The 20,955-nt window shown below is 31.0% G+C and overlaps 1 protein-coding gene across 3 annotated transcripts; it reads left to right on the top strand.

Annotated features, from left to right (window-relative positions):
• The first annotated feature begins 6,908 nt into the window (after positions 1–6,908).
• On the top strand, positions 6,909–10,500 carry LOC123707488 (probable bifunctional methylenetetrahydrofolate dehydrogenase/cyclohydrolase 2). Of its 3 annotated transcripts, XM_045657575.1 has the most exons (6): positions 6,909–7,071; positions 7,746–7,843; positions 8,177–8,632; positions 8,936–9,144; positions 9,360–9,482; positions 9,708–10,500. In XM_045657575.1, exons 2-6 carry the CDS (start codon positions 7,752–7,754, stop codon positions 9,833–9,835), a joined length of 1,008 nt encoding a protein of 335 aa, XP_045513531.1. In that variant the 5' UTR covers positions 6,909–7,071; positions 7,746–7,751; the 3' UTR covers positions 9,836–10,500. The 3 variants fall into 3 exon arrangements, with proteins under 3 accessions (XP_045513531.1, XP_045513532.1, XP_045513533.1); XM_045657576.1 differs by lacking the exon at positions 7,746–7,843 and having other exon boundaries at positions 6,910–7,071; positions 9,708–10,499; XM_045657577.1 differs by lacking the exon at positions 7,746–7,843 and having other exon boundaries at positions 6,971–6,994.
• The last annotated feature ends 10,455 nt before the right edge of the window (positions 10,501–20,955 follow it).

The raw sequence follows: 20,955 nt of genomic DNA, 5'->3' as shown, positions 1-20,955 counted from the left end.
TACGTTCAGTATTTTTCGAATCAAAAATACTGAATGATTTGATCAAGCGGAGTTTACAAAGTGTAAACAAAAACAGTATTAAACCTTTGCGAAAAGTTGTTGAAGTGAATGTAATTCGTTACGAGTACATTCACGAATGAATAGGCATTCATTCGTTCGTTCATTAAATCTGGTTTCATATCCACGCTGCGCCAGCTGATCAATTAGTTAAAACAGGTTTTCGTCGAACGTAAAATTAGAATTATTCATCATACCTCATTACATACGGAATTATTAAATACAGTGATGTAATTGAATGGAATAAAAACACCTAATGTTGATGTTTACGCAAATACGTGTCATATGAAGCAAATTAATATAAGGATTATTGGATACAATTTTTTCTTATATATTTATAAGATAGTTCTTAATAGATATATTTTATATCTTAATTCGTTATTACCTTGACTTTATTTATTTATTTTATTTAATATGGACCTAGTGGTTTTTAGAGCAAATCGGCATAATAGGTATATTAGACAATGTTTCACAAACAAATATTCATACAACAGCAATTATTAGTCTGCCCTACTATTTAATAATTAGTATATCTGCCCTCTTTCCTGCTGCTTCATATGTTGATACCCTAATATATATATGTAAATAGAAATAATTTCTTAATTAAAACATCTAAATCTTTATTTTAATAATACAAAACCATATAATAAAAGAAAAGTATTCTTTAATTTTTCTTTAAATTTTAACTTGCGACGTATAACGGAAATTAAATTTTCAAAGTTATCTCGATTAAAAATTTAATATCATTCCATTTCTCGCCTATTCGATTTGGATTAAACCATTTCTAATTACGTAATATTCACGAGACGTATGTGTTTTTTACGCGTTTGCGATTTTAGTTTTATTAAGACTTTATAATTGATAATTTTATATACATTAACATATGTGACACAGGGACAAACTCATGTAATGATTTAGGTAGTATTGAGATTTAAACGTATGTAGTAATTAAGGTTTGCAACTAGTTACTATGTCCATACAAGTTTCTAGTAAACATAAGGGTAGTTTATATGTTTAAGATACAACTTTAAACTGTTCTAAGGGGTAAGAATATAAAATTACAGACGCAAGACGAAACGTTGAGTTTCATTTGAACGTTGAGAGCGTCTCGCGTCGAAATTTAAGCGTTGATTGAACTAACGGACTCAAAACCTCACGCATCATATTAGATTCTGTTGACCAATCACAATCGAACGAAGCGCACAATCGTTTCGACTTTCGTATTACAATCCTACAATGAACTTTCACATCCCGTTCGGCACGCACGGTTCATGCAGTGACCATATAAGGAATTGTATTACTAATTAAGTATATTATGCAATCGATTTCAATTACTGCAATTCTTATAATTAAACCTATTTGAATTCGATAAATTGTATTTTATCCATGTTCTCATCTAAAGATTATTTCGTACTCTTAGATTCACAACCACAAACTCATTTAAGATTATATTCAGCTAATTTTTATACCGAAATATATTTGCAGGATATTCACAAAAGCAGTACTGTAGTTATTATTTCAGTCCGATATACGAAGACGAAATATGAATGTCGATTTTGGTATTCAAAATTTGGTTAGGGCAGTGGCATATTGGTTAGCCAAGATTGAATGGACGGTTTGTAGGTTCACTACGAAAGCATCTAGTTTACCTGGAATCCTTATTGATTTCACTGAAATAGGATAGTGTTCTTGTTTGACCATATTGACGAATATTTCATATGAATTTTGTAGTAGCCGCTTTGAACGGATAATGCTTATTCATTTATACTTAATGATTAGTATAATTTGTACAAATTCAAGAATATAAAAAATATTTTCTTGACTTGTCTTTAATTATCTTTCAGCCCGAACAACAACCCAAAAACCTTCAAGTTATAATATAGGTACAGATATCCGTATTTATAAACGCATAGTTGATAAAAAGGACAGTAAAATCGTTCAGCATACAACAACAAAAAATATATATACCCAACGACCGTCCATGAAGTACCGAACAATTGTAAGGGGCTTAGAGAAATAACCTTTGCGTGTCTGAACTCGGAATATTGTAGTACACGAAATTGCTTTTGACTATCAATAAAATATTAAGTTACATTTCAAGTAATAATAGGCCACTACATCTTTATAACACTATTAAAAGAAAAGGCTTATTTTGTACAAAATACTTGTAAAGCAAAATTAATCTGAAATAAAACTAATTTCTAATAATGATATATATATTATAATATTTAAAAAAATATAGACTGTCATAGTGATTGATATTCTTTCTAAACGTTCGAATGTTTATAGGCACGCATGTACGTTTATCTACTGAAGTATATTTACTTATTATATGATACAAGGAACAAAATTCAAAAATTATACCCGATGACTTTGAGAGGTATTTCAATCTTAGCCAAAGGCGATCTGGCTCTTAAAGATCTTCCAAGAAACTTAAGTATCTATCAAGTTCATGGTACCAAACCTTATATACCTGCAAGCTATGGATTTATTTCCTTTTTACTTAAGAGTCACGGTAATACTTTTATAATTTGAATCTTAATTCACAATATCAAAGATTTATCACGTGAAAGTTGTATGCAAACAAATGTGCAAAAAATGTACGCTCGAAATCGAGGTAAAATATACCAGCTAATTCCAACGCAATTATCGTGTGATCTCAAAAGTATTCCGAAATACGTAGCTTGCATTTTGACGTGCGGTTTTATCCATAAAATGTCAGGTACAATGTGGTTTCCCAAAAGTTAAATTCCCAGAAATTACGACGAAACTGGAATTTGAGCACACGAGTTTACTGTGAAATATCAAATTGTTATCAAATCTATACCCGGAGATGGTTTTTTTAGAAAATATTTATATTAATTTAGATAGGCTTGTTCATTGTACTCGACATTACATAATGACGATGATGACACCGTCCTCTGTAATCTTAAGTAGGTACCCCGGAATCGGTAGAAGTTTGTACAATTGGCATAGATAATGAAATATGTATGTCTTCTGTCAATATACGCACCTTATATTCCACACGAACGATGCACAGGCATTAGCTATTTTGTAGAGTAATCAATTACGCAAGATGAATTAAAGGTGTCAGCAATCGAATTAAAAATAAATATTCTTTGATCTGAGCATAGCAACAGCTTAACAAGCACTCCATAAAAAACTTCAGAACTGACTAATTAAGAAAACTTGGAAGAGACAAAAAACTGTCGAAGTTTATGGTTCAATTAATAGAATTTCCGTTTATCATTGCTTTATAAAGTTACAATTGACTTCAACTCTGAACTAATTAACGTTTTTGATCGTTGGATCATATTAATTGGATCTTAAAAATTTGTGATCAGAAGAATTTTTAACTAAGAAACAATATTTCGGATGTAATTTGAGAAGGAATTTTAGAAATGCTCCATAAAAACCATATTTTAACAATTTTACAGATGTGTTCAATCTAGGTATTATATAATATATATATATATATATATATAGTGTAAACTCTTTATAACGTCATTCGTTACAACGAAAAAACTCTGACGTAAAAATGAGTTAAATTTGTGTGGTTTAACACAAAACTCATACATTAATACACTTTTTATAACGCAACAGTCATTCTCTATTACAAAGAAATATTTTCATATTATTTAGACATCAACAACATACTTAAGTTTCATTGTTTTTATAATAAGCTAAGGTAAGTTTAGTAAATTAACCTTTTGAGGTGTATTATCAGTTGTAAACAAACTTTGAAACTGTCAAGATGGGCAGTAAAAGAAAAGTGTTATGTGTTAACGAAAAAGTTTGTTTGAAACGTGCGATAAATAGGATAAGTTTTTTTCTCTTCCCTCCGTCTGACAAAAACTCTCTATATAGAAAAAAAACTCGGTTGAAATTCGTTATAAACAGTTTACACTGTATATTGCCTCCAGATTTTTACATTTTTGGCCATTATCTAGTATTTTTCTTTTACTATTACATAACATGAATTATATATAATATCAAGTCATTCGATCTTATTTTAAACGATCTATGACCATAGAATAGCTACTGAATAATTCGCTAAAAATTAAGGCTGTTACGTATAGTTTACGGTAGCTTTAAATATATCTTTTATAGAACGAAATATAATAAAAAATAAGTGTATCTGAGTGTCCCATACTCCGCCTAGTATTCCACAATCTTATTACGAAACCCACGACAGCGTGTCGTAGCATAATATAACTGTTGTGATATAATACTTATAGTATTTATTAAGTATTTTCGTAAATAATCAAAATATATCACACACTTTAAGCAAACACACAAAAATACACGCGTTAGAGTACACGAATTTTGAGACCCATAGAGAAAATTTAAAAGCATAAACGTCTACGATCTGAGTACCGCTGAGTAAGCGTTCAGTTCCCAAAAGATTCCACACTGCAAAATAGAGCATTTATTACTTCATGGGCGGATGACATTAAAAACCGCTTAGTTGTGCGCCACGAAATATCGCCAACAAAGCTAGTGACCACGAGTTTTATGTTAGTAATGAATATAACATATACGGCGTTATTCAATTTAAGGTTAAAGATGTTACTTTTTCTACGTATATTTTAGACGATTTACCTAATATCAAATAGGTCTTAGTAACCAGTAAATTCGCTTCATTAGTTTGTATGTTAAGGTTAAAATTCAATAGACGGCTCTCAGTCGTTTCATTGAAGTCTTTCAGTGTTACTATGTTACGCATTTATAAATAGTAAAATTGTTGGATACATATATACCCTTGATTAATAAATTAAATGCAAAATTGGATTTCTTAAATTCCTCTAAGAATGGAACAGATTTTTAAAAACAACACATAATATGTTTAGAAAAAGTATATTTATGTCATCAACATATTTAAAATGAATATATTCACTCATGACAGACACTGATTATTTAAATTCTCCGTTATAGTTTATCTTAAAAGCAAAACATAATTCTAATAACATAACTTTCAACAAAGTATTGTTATAAAACATTAATTAATGGTTTGATATATAAAGTTTGTTATTATAATAAATTACGAATATACGTGATTGCAACTTTAAATAGATTGTCAGAGCTGCTTAGCTGTGTTTTCGCAACCTTCAACCAGGCTCACTCAAAAAAGTATAAAAGATGTAATTAAATTTGAAGGATCAAAGTCTGTGTTGGTGGCTTGAACGTGCTTTGCCATCGCAAATCTAATTAATTTCACTGAATGTAAGGATAAAATATGACAAAAACAAATTTCGCATAAGTAAACGCAGCTCCACTAGTGGTTTAATATTTAATTTTCGAGCCCGAAATACAGTACCTAGTACTATAATTAGCACTAGAACTCTGCAGATATTTTTGCTTGTTGTAGATCGGGATGAATAGATTATAATAATAAGTAGAACGTACTAAATAAACAAACATCTAGCGCCTTAGCGCGAGACGAGGTAAAGTCTAAAGGTAAGGTCGAGGTAAAATCTTAGAACTACGAGTAGTGAAAACTAATTCAGTCGTCTTACTATAATATGATAATATCTCAATAATATAAGCCATCATATTTTTATTCAAAAGCGCTCAGACTATTCTGAATTAAGACCCCGCCGACTCTAATTGTGCTGTAATTAAATGTTTACCTATAATTAATGCAAGATCAAATGCTTAGCTAACTGGGCTACAATACTCATAAACTTGGTTTTAATTAAGAGGTTCGTTAATCATTTACAAAATTTCGCTATGCCCAATAATAAGTAAATTGTGAGTTTTGTAGATTAATAAATGTGAATAATGATCTAAACAGGAATTAAAATATCGATGTGCGTCTTTGAACTGCCATAAAGTATATCTAAAAGTTCAAAGTTTAACAAACTAGGAAGGGTTATTAGAACAATATTATATCATAATTTTTCAAACTGTGATGTATAAATTTGTGATAAAAGAAAACAATAATTACTAAAGTAGGACTAAATGATAGGTTCTTGTTGTAACAAAATAAAAGTTCCTACCTAAAATAGAGGAAATACACTAACACTTTACAAACACAAATTGTACAATCTAAATTGAAAATAATTGTACTATCATGCAGTGTAAAAGTTATAAATATGTTATTCACGTTTATCAAACCCCCTGCGATGTCGGAAAATAAAATTATCTATAAAACGTCATAGGGCGCGGCTCTGACGCAAGTTTGATAGCGGTATAGTTCAATGTCTCTCATGATACTGTCCACAAGTGAATGCAATAAAAACATATTCTTACTTAGTGATTTTAGTTGTAACTCTCGTATAAGTCATAAAGCAACGTTTATATTGTCTTAACTTTCCCATTTGTCTACTTTAACTACTAATTTGATAAATGAATAAACCTATTTGATAATTAAATAGTTTTTTTTAATATTACGGCGTCATCTTAATAATAATAACAATTAATAATAATAATAATTACAATTCGAATGACTTGGTAATAGTTACTCATTATATGAATCGTTGTTTCTCAGACTTAAACACACTATTTGGGTCAAATATGACGTCTTTAGTTTTTATTATTTATTTTTAAACTAAGTACTAGTGTAGTACTTATTTACTAAACATATACATTTTATATATTTTTTCCATTTAAGAACAATATAATCGTGTATTGTACTAACTTCTTTTAATTTTAGTATATATATATATATATATATATATATATATATATATATATATATATATATATTTAAAAACTTATACTATGACTTATAATTTATAACATTACAATTCTCTATTTACATTAAGGCGTGAATATTATATATTACGTAGTTATAGTCGTACTTTCATAGAACGGAACGTAAAATATCGCATCACAAATGTCAATTTGCAAATGTCACTGTTCATATTGTATACAGTGTCGGGTGAAAAGTTGGAAAACTTGATAACTAAAAGAAAGTTGGCAAGTATTCATAAAAGTAATTTCATTTCCATAAACGTCCATAGCTAAATAGTGTTCAATAATTTTGTTTCGTCGCTTCCTAAAAAAGCACATGTGAGTAGTTCCGTAATTAAAAATATACTTTATAGGTTATCATTAGACCAGCAGTTATCGTATTGGTCTAAACATAATATTAGGGAATATTACTAAAATGGGCTATGCCAGATTATCATGGAATAATACTAAGAATGAAGTATTTACGTAAAACAAGGCTATAAGCAATTTGTTACGAAAACTCAAGATTTGCAATTTAAAGGAAAATCGAGTAGTATATATAATTATTACCATTGTCATATAATAGTTATGAAAACATTAACGTTGCTTAATTCCATCTATTAAATATTATATATCTACTGACAGATATTGTGAATAGATGTGAGATAGAAAAATAATTACTATATGGTATACAAACTTAATGAATTAGGAAATACACAGGTCATCGTTTTAAATATTTATCTTCATAAATGAATATATATTTTTTATTGAGCTAAATAATTGGTCTCATGCTCTTTTGACACTGTTGAGACCAGTATTTTGTGGATTCTACTATCAAGGTTTATATTTTGTGGTGTACCATACTGATATGCTAAACTATTAACCTTTACTGTTAATATTTTATAATCAAGCTGAAACTGCTTAAATCTGAAAATATTGGTTCTGTTTCTGTTCTTTTTCATCATATTAATTTTTATCAAGTGATTGACCTAATGAACTATGTACGTCAACAGTAAGTGATGAGGCTAACATTATGTTTACGCATAATCAGTACAAGTTTGAAAGCCACAATGAGAAGTCACACATATATTGATTCAATGGGTTTTCCCAGGTAAATCTATGTAATATATTTAATACCTGTTGTGTGCTTCTTTCTTATATTTAATTTAATCAAGCTTAAGTAGTTATAAAAAAAAGAAAGTAAAAATGCTTAGCTGAATTTGATATTTACAATGGTTTGTTATTGCACTAGCTATACATACATTAATGTGCTATATAGGTAGAGATGCACCAGATGCTTTATTACTTATGAGTGGTGAATTAATGTGTTTGATTTAAAAGATTTTGTGAGCAACCATGATTATCTATATAAAATATATCAATGCTCACGACTTTTTTCCAATATCTATTAGGAGAAAAAAAGTTATTTTTGGTATTGTTACAGCATTATGGCCCGTATCCTTGATGGTAAACGCCTTGCCAGTGATATTAAAGAAGAATTGAAAGTTAAAATAGAGAATTGGGTAAGCCTAGGTAACAGAGCTCCCTCTTTACGCTGTATTATTGTTGGTGATGATCCAGCTAGCCAGACATATGTGAGAAACAAAATTCAAGCAGCCTTAGCTGTGGGCATTGCTGCAGAAACAATCAAGTATGATGAGACATTAAGTCAGGAAGAACTACTTGCAAAAATTGATGTACTAAATAGGGATGAAGCTGTGGATGGTATACTGGTGCAATTACCTTTACCTGGTGCAATGGATGAAAGGAAAATATGCAATGCTGTGGCTCCTGAGAAGGATGTTGATGGATTTCATATAATAAATGTTGGACAGCTCTGTTTAGATATGCCCACCATGGTCCCTGCTACTGCCTTGGCTGTAATTGAGATGTTAAAACGGTAAGTTTTTTCAATTTTACATATTACACTAAAATTTGTATATATTATAGAATGTTTAAGGACATTTAGAGATTAGATAAGAAATTTAATTATACTGCCATATATACAATTCGCCACACATTTTGTTACATTAATATAACAATGACAATATCAACACTATTTAAATACTTTTTTATTCTTTACATTATCTAAAGTAAGAACAGCATTTAAAAAAAAAATTACAACCTCAACCCAATATTAAAGGCATCACAAACAGTTACATTCAGTAATAACAGAATGTTCACATGCTTGAAATTCTTTTAGGTTTAAAATCGATACATTAGGGCGTAACGCTGTCGTAGTAGGGCGCTCAAAGAATGTAGGAATGCCAATAGCTATGATGTTGCATAGTGACAGAAATCATGACAGCGGTCTAGGTATGGATGCCACAGTGACTATTTGCCACCGATACACGCCACGTGAACAATTAGTTACGTTTTGTAGGAACGCTGACATTGTGATAACTGCGACCGGTAAGCTTTTTAACGTATTCTTTGTAATCCGATCTATACATTAGACTGTTCTGGAACAATTTCAAATCTATTGTTATTGCCTAGAATTATTATTAAATCTAAAATTGTACAAAGTTTACAAGTAAATCTTGTATTAAACACATTTATTAAGAATTGACCATAAATCCGATGTTGGTTTAATTAAAAAGATACAAATGTAATGTTTTTTACAATAGGTGTACCAAAACTCATTCAAGCTGATATGATAAAGCCTGGTGCTACGGTCATAGATGTAGGGATTTCAAGAATTACTGATGAACAGGGAAAGACAAAGCTAGTCGGCGATGTCGATTATGACGGTAAGTCACTTTTTTCGAGAAAGATCTCTTATTTACGATATGACATTTTGAACATACATACGAATATTTGAACATTTATACATACAACATTTCTTTAAAAATTTATCTTGAATTCATATAAGTAGTGTGAGTATAACATTCAGTGTGTTTTATGAACAACGTATGAAAGTTAGTATTTTACCGACTATACAAAAATCCGTGTAAAAATAGCAACTTTTCTCACAGAGGTTGTCAAAATCGCTGGTGCAATAACTCCAGTGCCTGGAGGAGTGGGTCCTATGACAGTTGCAATGCTGATGCATAACACATTCCAAGCCGCACAGAGGATTCAAGATGCTAAGACATTGAACTGAAAAGTGCCTCTGAGACTGCCCCCATAAAAGACAACTGCGTTTATTGATTGCTTTTAATGTACTTACAGTATCATTGTTAATCGTCTTCCGATTGTAATCTTACCAATAGTGATGAAAAACAATTGAATCATTAGTTTTTCCGGTATCTGTAAATTTGACTTCCAATATGACTAAAATAATTATTCACAAAAACTGTTAGATACAAATCCTTATTAATATAGCTTTAGAGGCTAAAATGCTTTGATTGTTAAGATTATAACCGTCAGTGCCTTATTAGTTTTAAGGTTTGAAAGTATTATATTTATGGTGTAGGTTCGTTATAACTGTGTGATCAGGTGAAATCTCTATTTACATCACACTAGAATAAGTATTAACTAAGAAATAAAAAATTAAATATCTTTGTTTTGTCTATCATAAAAGACATCGTACATTCCTATTTTTAATGTTTTTTATTCGATATTTTTATCGTGGATTTTACTTTTGTCTTGAAATAGAAATCAATGTATTGATTTATGTCTATCATAAGAAATATTAAAATTGTTCCTTACTTTAGCTTTTGGGCCAAAAATGTATCGCGCCTTTGATTGCGTTAAATTTAAAATTGATATTATATAGATATTTGACTTCTGTTTAAGACATTTAATTTAACATTAATTATCTTGTGTTTACAATAAACTTTATAAAATTAGCAGTTACTTTTATTTATTTAACCCTAATTAAAAAATATCGATAAGCTCATCATCTCATGCTCATCAAGTCATGGTGATGCATTCATGTACGCATACGATGACAGTTCGGATTAGAATAGTATGAATATAGTTGTAAGACTCAAAAACCTTATGAGTAATTTTAATTTTAGAGTAAAAAATATTTCGCAATTTGATACCTAGTTTTTATAAATTACAGAATTAGAAATAAAATAAAGGTGATTGGTTATTACACAAAGTCCTTTTAACTGTAAACTAAAGTATCAAGCTAGTTCATTAGTCAGCGCGCTTAATTAAACAATTTTCTACGTATTTATGTTTCGACTGAAATCAATTTGAAATATGGAGCAAGCAATTATCAATAAATTATTTGAAACGGTTTTGTAATCATTCGTTTTTCACGTTTCCTTTACTTTTTAGGTCTGGCGTTATTTATTATGTACTGGAGTTTATTGGCAGTTCTTATCGTTCATACGAGGAATGTCAGAAAATTAAAAATCATTATTTTACATTCCGAAGTATACTTACTAATAAATTGTATTTTAAAAATACGTTTACTTTTCTGGAATAAAATGGCATAATATTAATTGACAACCGTATATAAATCGCGTAATAAAAATCCTCGTGGCTTAATTTAGTTTTTTGTTCAATCCAATTATGCGTTCAGGATGTTGATGGGGCGCTATCCCACGCTATTTTAGTGTCTACAATGTTTGGTTGTACAGGTGTGGACTGTTTTTACGCCACCACGCGCAAGCTGTAATTCTGTGCGGAGGAGCACTAAGAGCATGCTCGCGGTAATAGCAGGAAGGCTTTATTATATAGGACTTTGCAATGGGCTGCATGTGACGTGGTAACTGTGTGTGTGGTTTTGTTGAGGTGACGTGCGGGGACGTAATTTAATTACTGCATATACTTTAAAGCTAACTTACTAATATAATATTTAGGCCACTATTGTAACTAACACAATAATAGCTATATATGGCCTTATTATCTGCTTAAGTAAATAAATTATCATTATTATTAACTGATAAGCGTCTAAAGTTAGTTGTCATGGTTACGAAGCTATTTTCATAAAAAACATTAGGCTAGGTTAGGCATTGAAGATACAGAAGCCTGATCCAAATTACCTCATCTCATTAAATTAAAAAAAAACGTAATCTTTTATAATAAAAAAATCTCATTTAGATTTTCGTGAATTCAATTACCCACCTAGATCAAAGTATACAATCTTATTAGTCTGACCTTTTGTCCGATGTAAACGAAGGGTCCCTACGTGGTCACATTACTTACTGACCCTAATTGTCTTATTGTGCCTACCGAATTGTCCGTATGGGCTTTAAGGTTTTTATGAAGGTTATGAAAATAATTTTAACGATTTTTTTTATAATATAATACACCCAGTATTATATTATAAAAAAAATTTTGTTTCGTAAAACGCGCTATTCTCTTTACTGGTTTTTATCAAAAAAAAATGTGCTTGTGCAGTACTATCGATTGAATAATGAAAGTCCTTAAAAATAATTTTTGGTTTCAAATTTGAATAAATACTCTACACTACTCTATGGTAAGTATAAATTGATTGTTGTTTAATCACTCGGTACGTCTATATCTATTTCATAAAAAAAATGGAATAGGACTGTATTAATGCAATTGTGAAACCTACTTATAATTTTACTTTTTCTGTAATTTATCAAATAATTAATAAAAATTCAACGATAAGAAAGTGGTTATGGTTTGCGAATCTTATCTGTAACTGGAATATAACACTGAACATTTTGATACGAAGGAAATAAAAGGATTTTAATTTACAATTAAAACGATGTACATATACCGTTATTAATGGCTCTTATAATATTTATTTACTTTAAAATATCAGTAAACCGTAATAGTTGATTTTATTAGAAAAATTATAAGCATCTAGTTCCCCAGGTAGTATGCGAAAATAGGCCTTAAAACATTATTCTGGAATGACAGACATCGTCGTGACGTTTTACAATCCAAGAAGTTATATTAAGGGGCTATCTATTAGAATAGTTAAGTGATTATTACTCTTAGGCAAACGTTACTCTTAGGTTGTAAAGTGTACTTATTCAGATTACGCAAACATGTAGGGACCCTATTTAATTATGAGGGATGTCTTTACAAATGAAACGTAGAGCAAAAATAAATTGTCGGACAAAATACGACCTTAATAAAGTTCTGCCATTACCCTTTAAATATATCAAGCGACTGTCGCTCTTATATAGACGAAAATAAGGATAACATTCCTGTAATTAGCTAGACAGGCTGGTACGTATGATTTAAATGTATGAAAACTGTTTAATGTATCCCTCTTTGTTATAATTAGTTACATTTAAGTGAGTGGTGGCAAGTGGTAGTGAAAATAATATAATATTACATATAGTGTACACGAAGTTCCGCACAATATTTGATGTGTTCCAGATTAATTGCTGCAGAATGTTTGACATTAAGACAAAGTTAGTTAGAGCTGGAATAGTATTTTGTTTAGAAAATAGATTAATTGTGGAAGATTGGCTGCACCCAAATAGACCTCCTACTCATACTTTTAGTTTGTTAGGCATCCATTCCCACACTAATATCGTGCATGAAATTTGTCCTAAAAACAAAAAACCTCTCTTTAGATGTTACATTATAAACTTATAATTTATTTTGGAGCATTTAATCTCTAGTAACCGTGAAGGTCTTTGTATATTTAATGTGTCATAAATTCTGAATTAACTGTGTTTCAATGCTTCAATATCGTTTCATGTTGGTAGAACACTGTTTCAATGTTGGTACTTACCGTTTTTATATCTGCATTCTCGTATGGTAGCTTATTGCGTTCGTAATGCTTGTTATATATTGATGTCGTATGTATTAACGTTCTATATGTTATGAGAAGTGGCGTTTTTATACGAGTTCAAGATCGACTTATAATCGTTTGTAAGTATGTACCTACGGTTTATACGTGGCCTAGGAAATAAACATATATATTGGTTTCGAAACCCAGGACGGTAAAGTGTGTTAAAGAAAACACTTTTCTTTTATTTCTTTTCTGCAAAACCCGTCATCTTTTAGTCGATGATGTCGAAATACTCGATGATACTCCGGGGAAATAAATACAGATAATACCTACAATTTTCTCTACAGCTGTGATACTTTTTGACATACAACACCTTTTGTCTTCAGCCACCGTGACCACGCACGCTGTAAAGCAGGCCAAACGTCGAAAAAAAAAACATTAAAATTATGTAAAATAATTATAAGTTTATAATAAATAATACATAGCTTCAATCCTGTAAAAAAGTGTTTTCTTTCATTTTGTAAAAGCTATGTTAACAAAAGACGATACAAGGTGTGTAAAAATTATAAGATTTAGGACATCACACATAAGACTACTAATAAGTCTAATAATGAAAAAAGATTTCTTGTCAAAAATCGGCTTGAGTGCTTTCTTTAGTTTTTGTTCTCTAAAAGTTATGATTTGATCATAATACTAGGTACTAAACGACACTACTACGAACGTAGTTATGTGTTGAAATAATAATTGTTAACAGAACTCACCACGCATTTGCCTCTGTAATCATTCTAGAAATGTATCGTACATTGGCGGTTTTAATCTAAATTTTAAACGCTTATAGTATCTAACTTGTGCCCTTCAGCACTATATTCCCCGGGCAGCAATACTATACAAGTGAGCTTCGTATTGGGTTTTCCTGCATTTGCCAGTTTCAGCAACTGTCGCTACTTTTCGCAATATCACTCACTCGCTTAATGTATGCTTTATTTAATAAATGGCCTGCCAATTTTCATTGTTTTTGAAAGCAATTTCGTTGCGTATGAAGGCTTTATACAGAGTTAAATTCGACTTCTTTGATGTTACGTGAAAATGAGTTTTCAATAATAACGTTACTTGATAATTCATTATCGTTAAAGTTTTAATACCCATGCGAATGTTATAAAGTTTTGTACTTGTTAAGTTTCTTAATGCTTAACTTTGGGTCGCGATTTTGTGTGTACTTTCGAGTAGAAGCAGGAAATTGTAGTTTTAAAGATTTAGGAGTATAGAAGGTGGAAATCGATTTTGTTTTATACGATGTAAAGCTTGCATATTTTTTTTTATATTCTTTTCCACAAAGGAGGACTTAGCTTGGCTTATGACATAATCCCTTCCCCTTCTATACTCTTTCAAAACTTTACTGTGTTACCATGTCCAAATAGTGGTATTTCTACCTCTTTTTGGTATATAGGGCGAAGCAACTTTTGATTGGCTGATTTTCGCTTTAAAATGGCCCAGTTTCCTTTCCTTTTATAGTATATTCTAGTAGGTAGTCTTATTTATTTATTTATTCATTCCACATCATTATTTTACCTTAACAGTTACAACTAAAACATAAACAAACAAAAAACAAAACGTCAAAATAATACCCACACCGATTACAAAAAAAAACCATTAAAAAATATATATGTATACCTAAATATTATAACTAACAATATAGCAAGCAACTCTTGTGAACTCAGACAGTGTACAAACAAATAGGTCCACCTCAATAGAAATTTTGTTTATTATTTGTATAGCTCGCGTGAGTGGCGCTTTAATAACCAAGTTGGAATGTGCACGCGGTACATCCAAAGGTTTTGACGGAAGCCTCAGGTTTGTACTTGGTACCCGTAGACCCAGTCTCTCCATTATATCCAGATTATGAAGCCGACCCGTAAGTATCTTAAATAAATACACTGACACAGCTAGCTTTCATCTAAGGCGTAGCTGGTCGTAACCCACTACAGCCAGAACAAACTTAAAGTCCTGTGCTTGATTCTAGTTTTAAATGAAAATGTTATAAAAATCAAACATATTTTTAAAATTGTATCAGCAAATAGTTTACGTACAAGCTAAGCTTTTGAAGGTCTATTTTGTATTCAATTCACACGTTCATACTTCACTCTCACAGTAGAACGATTTCGTCATTAGTGCGGAATATGCTTAAATTATGCATTCTAATGATTGTGGATACTACAGTACTCGTAAAGTACACTCATTTTGCAAATTTCGAAATAATCCCAGGTCATTAGCGAATAAAATATTGTGTAAAATGCAATTAGTTTCAACAGAGTCGCTAGGTTAAGAATAATCTTTTAAATACATTATATAGCAATTAGCAAAAGCAAAAAAAAAGAAATTACTTGTTATTTAGTCGAGTCATAAGGAATGTTAGTTTAATTAGTACGGCTAATTACTGAGACTCAAAATTATAAAATCTCTTTAAATGCAGCCGCACTTATACTTATATATCCATATATAACGACACTGATGGCGTTATAGAGAGTTGTCGTAAAATGGAGAGAAGAACAACGTATAGATAATCCATATAGTCAACAATTATAAACAAAAGAACGAATTTCTTTGAAAGTTCGTATACATGATGCCGACTGGCGAATTTATTGCGGGTTGGATAATAAAGTGACAAAAGAACGTACATAACGGTGTAATGTAGAGTGTATCAATGTATGGAAGATAAGCTAAACCAACCAAATCCAATTGATTACGACGCTTTAAATATTGACGTTAAATTGAAAGACGTTACATGGAGTTTACACTGTATTTTTACGGTCACTTAATCTATTCAAATAATTTCACTCTATAGTGGTCTATACCAATTGTTAGCTAAAAATCTCTTTCTTACTTTGGTTAAATTTGTACTACTGGGACTTTTTCTTCTCTTTGTTTCTAAAGGTGGTGTCAGTGTCGCCTCATAATTTCTTGCCCCCCATTTCGGTAACCCTCACCGCCAGGGTAATGGTAAGACGTAAGCCTTAATTTGTTCGTTGCAGTAAGTAGTCTGGTGCCCTCCACTCTGCAAAAATAACAAGTTTTTCTTAAGTTGCTGCTTATCGTTTTGTGGACCTGTTGCATGTCCAAAGTCAAAATCCGTTGGTAGTTAAGCACCGAAGGAGTTTTTACCTGAAATCGTCTAACGTGTCCCACGTTTGTTTAATTACTACTCACTAATCAAACATAAAAAATATTGTAAATTTAAAACAAACTTTAGTAAATTTGACATATTGGTAAGCACCTACTTAAATCTCTAATTAGTGTCTGTGTGTGTTCTTTGAAGGAAACCAAACCGAAGCTGAATTATTATATAATATATGATATATTACCGTTAATACAACTAACGATACTACTCCAAATAATAGTAGCAATTCAATTGACATGTACCTAAGTTGAGGCAGGAAGTCAATATCTCAAAGGGCACGTACCGTGCGACACATTTGTGCGAAATTACACGCTCCGCTGTGTAATATTCAGTTAATATCATATCCTCATATGCGCGAATTCCATGTTTGTTAGAAATTGTATAGGTGTATTGTTGCGACAGCCCTAGTGATTCAATAAGCGAATAGATACATAATATAATATGATTGGATCAATATTTTGTCTGGAACCATATTTCCATTATTTCCTTTTATACAAGGGTTGAACCAAATATTTTTTTAAACGTATATAAACGAACTTTTTAAGGCTTTTTGATAATCGTATAGTGTAAAATTTGACCTTAAAAACGAATTAAATTTTTTCATTCAATTTTCGTGACGTTTAATAAAAATATACTTTAAAATCCTGGATTTCTATATTCATATCATAAAGAAAAATAAGTTAAAGTGCTACTTTATAAATAAAAATGGATTATAAAATACGTATCAACTATTTAAATTATAATAGCTAATCTAAACAAAAATATATTTAATTTTATGTCATTGTGGGGCCAATCGTTTTTTGGAGGCGAACGCTAAAACAACAAGGCCAACACTGCTCTATATAATTAACTCACATAGATATTATAAGTTAATTTAAAATATACACAAACAATAACAAAATTTGTTGAAGCATAGTTGATTGTTGAACTTTTATGTCCAAACTAGGAATTCTTTTTATTAGAAAAAAAACAGTACCGTATCTCCAAAAACCAAATACAATTGAAAAAATTACACAAAAAACATTGAATCGAAATACAATATATATTTCATCGAGGTATAAAATTTTATTTTACTCGCGATTTTATGAAAATATTGTATACTAGCTCGTGCACACGACTTCGAGTTACTGAATCTGTTTTTAAACATTTTGAACGTACGTTTTATGAGTGTCCATAGGCGTATCACATAACATCAGATGAGCCGTCTGTTCAACGGGCGTAACAAAGGACCACAACACTGCTTTTCTCAAAGGTCACAAAGCCTTCTGTGCTTTTCAAGTCGAATTTTGTTGGCCAGAAATCAATCCCAATATCTTTGAAATAATTTAGTATATCTACACGTAGCAGAGAATGTTTCAGCGCAGAAGAAGCAGTCACCCACGTAGTCCTGGAATGCAAGGCTGTGGCTAACCAACGTACAGAAATCCTCGGGGTGGTGAGCGTGAAGCCTGCGAAGTGCCTAGGAGACTTCTGTGCTTCTGGAAGGAGCTACGCTGACTTAGTTAGCCAGGACCTGTATATCTACACCTTGTGCGTAACCTACATCCATATTTAGACACGATACCTCGACGATAGAAGTCGACCTATCTACACGGATAATTAAAATCTAAAATAAAGACAACTTACCATATATTTTATTTTTGGTAAACAGACACATCGTTGTTACCAAAATGGTCGATAGGGGTAAGACTTGGCAGTCGTTGTAAAAATTTCATGCTACTAATAAAATCCTTGAGACAGTATTCGCTCGTCAAAAAGATAATTTTCGAGAATAAAAGCCTTCTGGAGTGGAATCGTAAAGAAGCTTTTACGTTAAAATAAAACTGTTTCTGAAGAACTGTGCCACTTTTATTATTGTTTTAGATGTGCGCTACTTTATAGAGAAAAGTTAAAACGCATTTCACCATTTTTATTCCATTATCGTTTGATATTTAAACAGAGTTTATCCTAGACTCTAATGTATGTATGTAGTAATATTATTAGAGGAGATCTTTCCAAGATACATACCTTACATTGTGTAATCATTTTTATGGTCTCTTTCCCTAAAGGCCAGCTAATGTACTATTAATAAAATGAGTGCCAAAAGACTTGGTTGGGTTGATGTGTACCACAATATAGAACCCGGGCCAGGCGGGGGAATTCTACTGTTTAAGATTCAGTGACAAGTATAAATGCGAACTAAATATACCACTACGGCATTTTGACAGCTCACACCTATACTATATATACTATATTATATGTCTTTTGTTAAAATAGCTTTTACACATTAAGAAAAACACTTTTTGAACGGATTAAAGCTATGTATTATTATTAAAAACTTATAATTATTTATAAAATTCTAAGGTCACGGTGACCACGTACGCTGAGAATTATGTAAATAAAAAAGCACGCGAAACGTCGGAAAAAATTTAAAATGTAGAATTATGTAAATAATTATAAGTTTTTAATAATAATATATAGCTTTAATCCGTTCAAAAAGCTCACACCTATTTTAATTGCCTCAGATTTCTGAATCTGTTCATGATTTGTTAATCTAATAGACAAGTAGACGATCAGCCGCTTGTGTCTGAGAGACGCCGTCGACTATTTGGCTCGATGTTTTCCTTCACCGTTCGAGCGAATGTTAAATGTGCACATAGAAAGAAATTCCATTAATGCACAGCCGGGGATCGAATCTACGACCTCAGAGATGAGATTCGCTGAAGCTACTAGGCCAACCCTGCTTTAGCAAACAAAAGAAATACCACAGAACACATTGTAGATGCTGTATAGGTATTATAACTATACTATATACTGAACGTATATTTGCAGAACATATTAGTAAGACGCTTTAAGAGCTTTTGGCTTTCAAAATGCATCAACTTTCAGCATTTTAACCCAACACCAGAAATTTACGTTCTAAGTGCATTTCTACAGCAGATGTTTATTATTCCTGTAATGCGTCATGTCACTCAGAAGTAAAAGGTGCTCTTAAAATATTCACTAAGAGAATAAATTCTAAAGGGATATTTCATTTGTATACAGCACAGTGCACAGTGCGACTCTTGTGTCGTGGGTTGACTTGACTGTATTTATAGATCTCTACGCAATTAACACATAACGGGAAGGTAAACATCGTGAAAAGTCCGGCAGGATTCGGAATACGTCAAGTTGTTCAGAAGGCTGATAACTTGACTATAAATAATAATGATCAAGGAAATAGATGAGTCATTCCCATAAACAAGTTCCCCCCCACTCATATTTAGTACAACTACTAATCTTTGTGGTTGACAGTTACAGTGTACTGTACTTAATTGTATATTTTCTAAATTAATATTATTTATATGTAAATGTTAAGTAAATGAATGGAATCACTTACTTTTCCCTTAACAAGCCGCAGATGATATTGCCAACATTGATTTCTCCTTATATCACAATTATTAAAAATACTTTAACCTTCATAGTAATAATAATTCAAATAAATTTAAAAAAACTCCATATTAATAATGTTAATAAAAAAATCACGTTGAATTGATAACCTCTTCTTTGGATTGTGAAGACGGTTGATAAGCAATATTTTAATCATACGACGTAATATTCAGATGAAACATTCAAACATAATTAAATCGTATAATTTTCAAGACCTATTAATTAATGTAACGTAATGCCTTATCTTCAATTTGGCATAATTCGTATAAGCAAACAATGTCAATAATTATTCTGTCAATTGTTCCACAGATTACGTTGGCACCGCTCAAAGCGTCGTTTCATGTGACAGCATCCCAATTATTATCGACGGTGGCAATTATTACTTAATTTATCACGTGTAACATAATAATTTGGCGGGAATTATCTGATCCTGAAAGTTTCGTGTTTCATAACGTGTTAGTATCTATGGAAAGACAACCGACGTCGCTGTTAAGTTAACTAATTTGCTACGACTTACGACTTGTTCTTTATTCACAAAAATATACTTTAATATATTCATTAATCCAGGTGATAACTGAGGAACTATAATGCCGTATGTTGTTAAAGGTAATTTAGCACTTCCGCCCCCAGATTCTATCAACTACGTAGAAAAGATAATATATATGCACCATACTCTGTGGAGTAGGTCAATTAAGAAATGGCAGGACAAAGGTTAATCATTTTACGAAATATAGATAGAGAGAAAGATAGGAAAATAAAATAAATAATAGAATTAAATCATAATGATATTCATTGGAGATAATTGAGTGATATGTCAGAATTAGCTAATTTTGGTTTGACCTTTTTATGAAGTAAATGTTCTTACATATCGCTTTGAATGAAATCAAAAGACTGTCAATCCATAAAAAAATAATCTGGCCCTTTCAAATATTCGTAGAAAAGAATTGTAGAATATTAAAGATAATTAAATGAAATGAAACCTTATTCAAATTGGCTTAAATTATTTTTTTAGTAAATTATTTAA

The sequence above is a fragment of the Pieris brassicae genome, chromosome 3 (genome assembly GCF_905147105.1).
Source record: "Pieris brassicae chromosome 3, ilPieBrab1.1, whole genome shotgun sequence".
NCBI lineage: Eukaryota > Metazoa > Arthropoda > Insecta > Lepidoptera > Pieridae > Pieris > Pieris brassicae.
The sequence above is the reverse complement of the archived record's forward strand: the minus strand, read 5'-3'. Positions and strand labels throughout refer to the sequence as shown.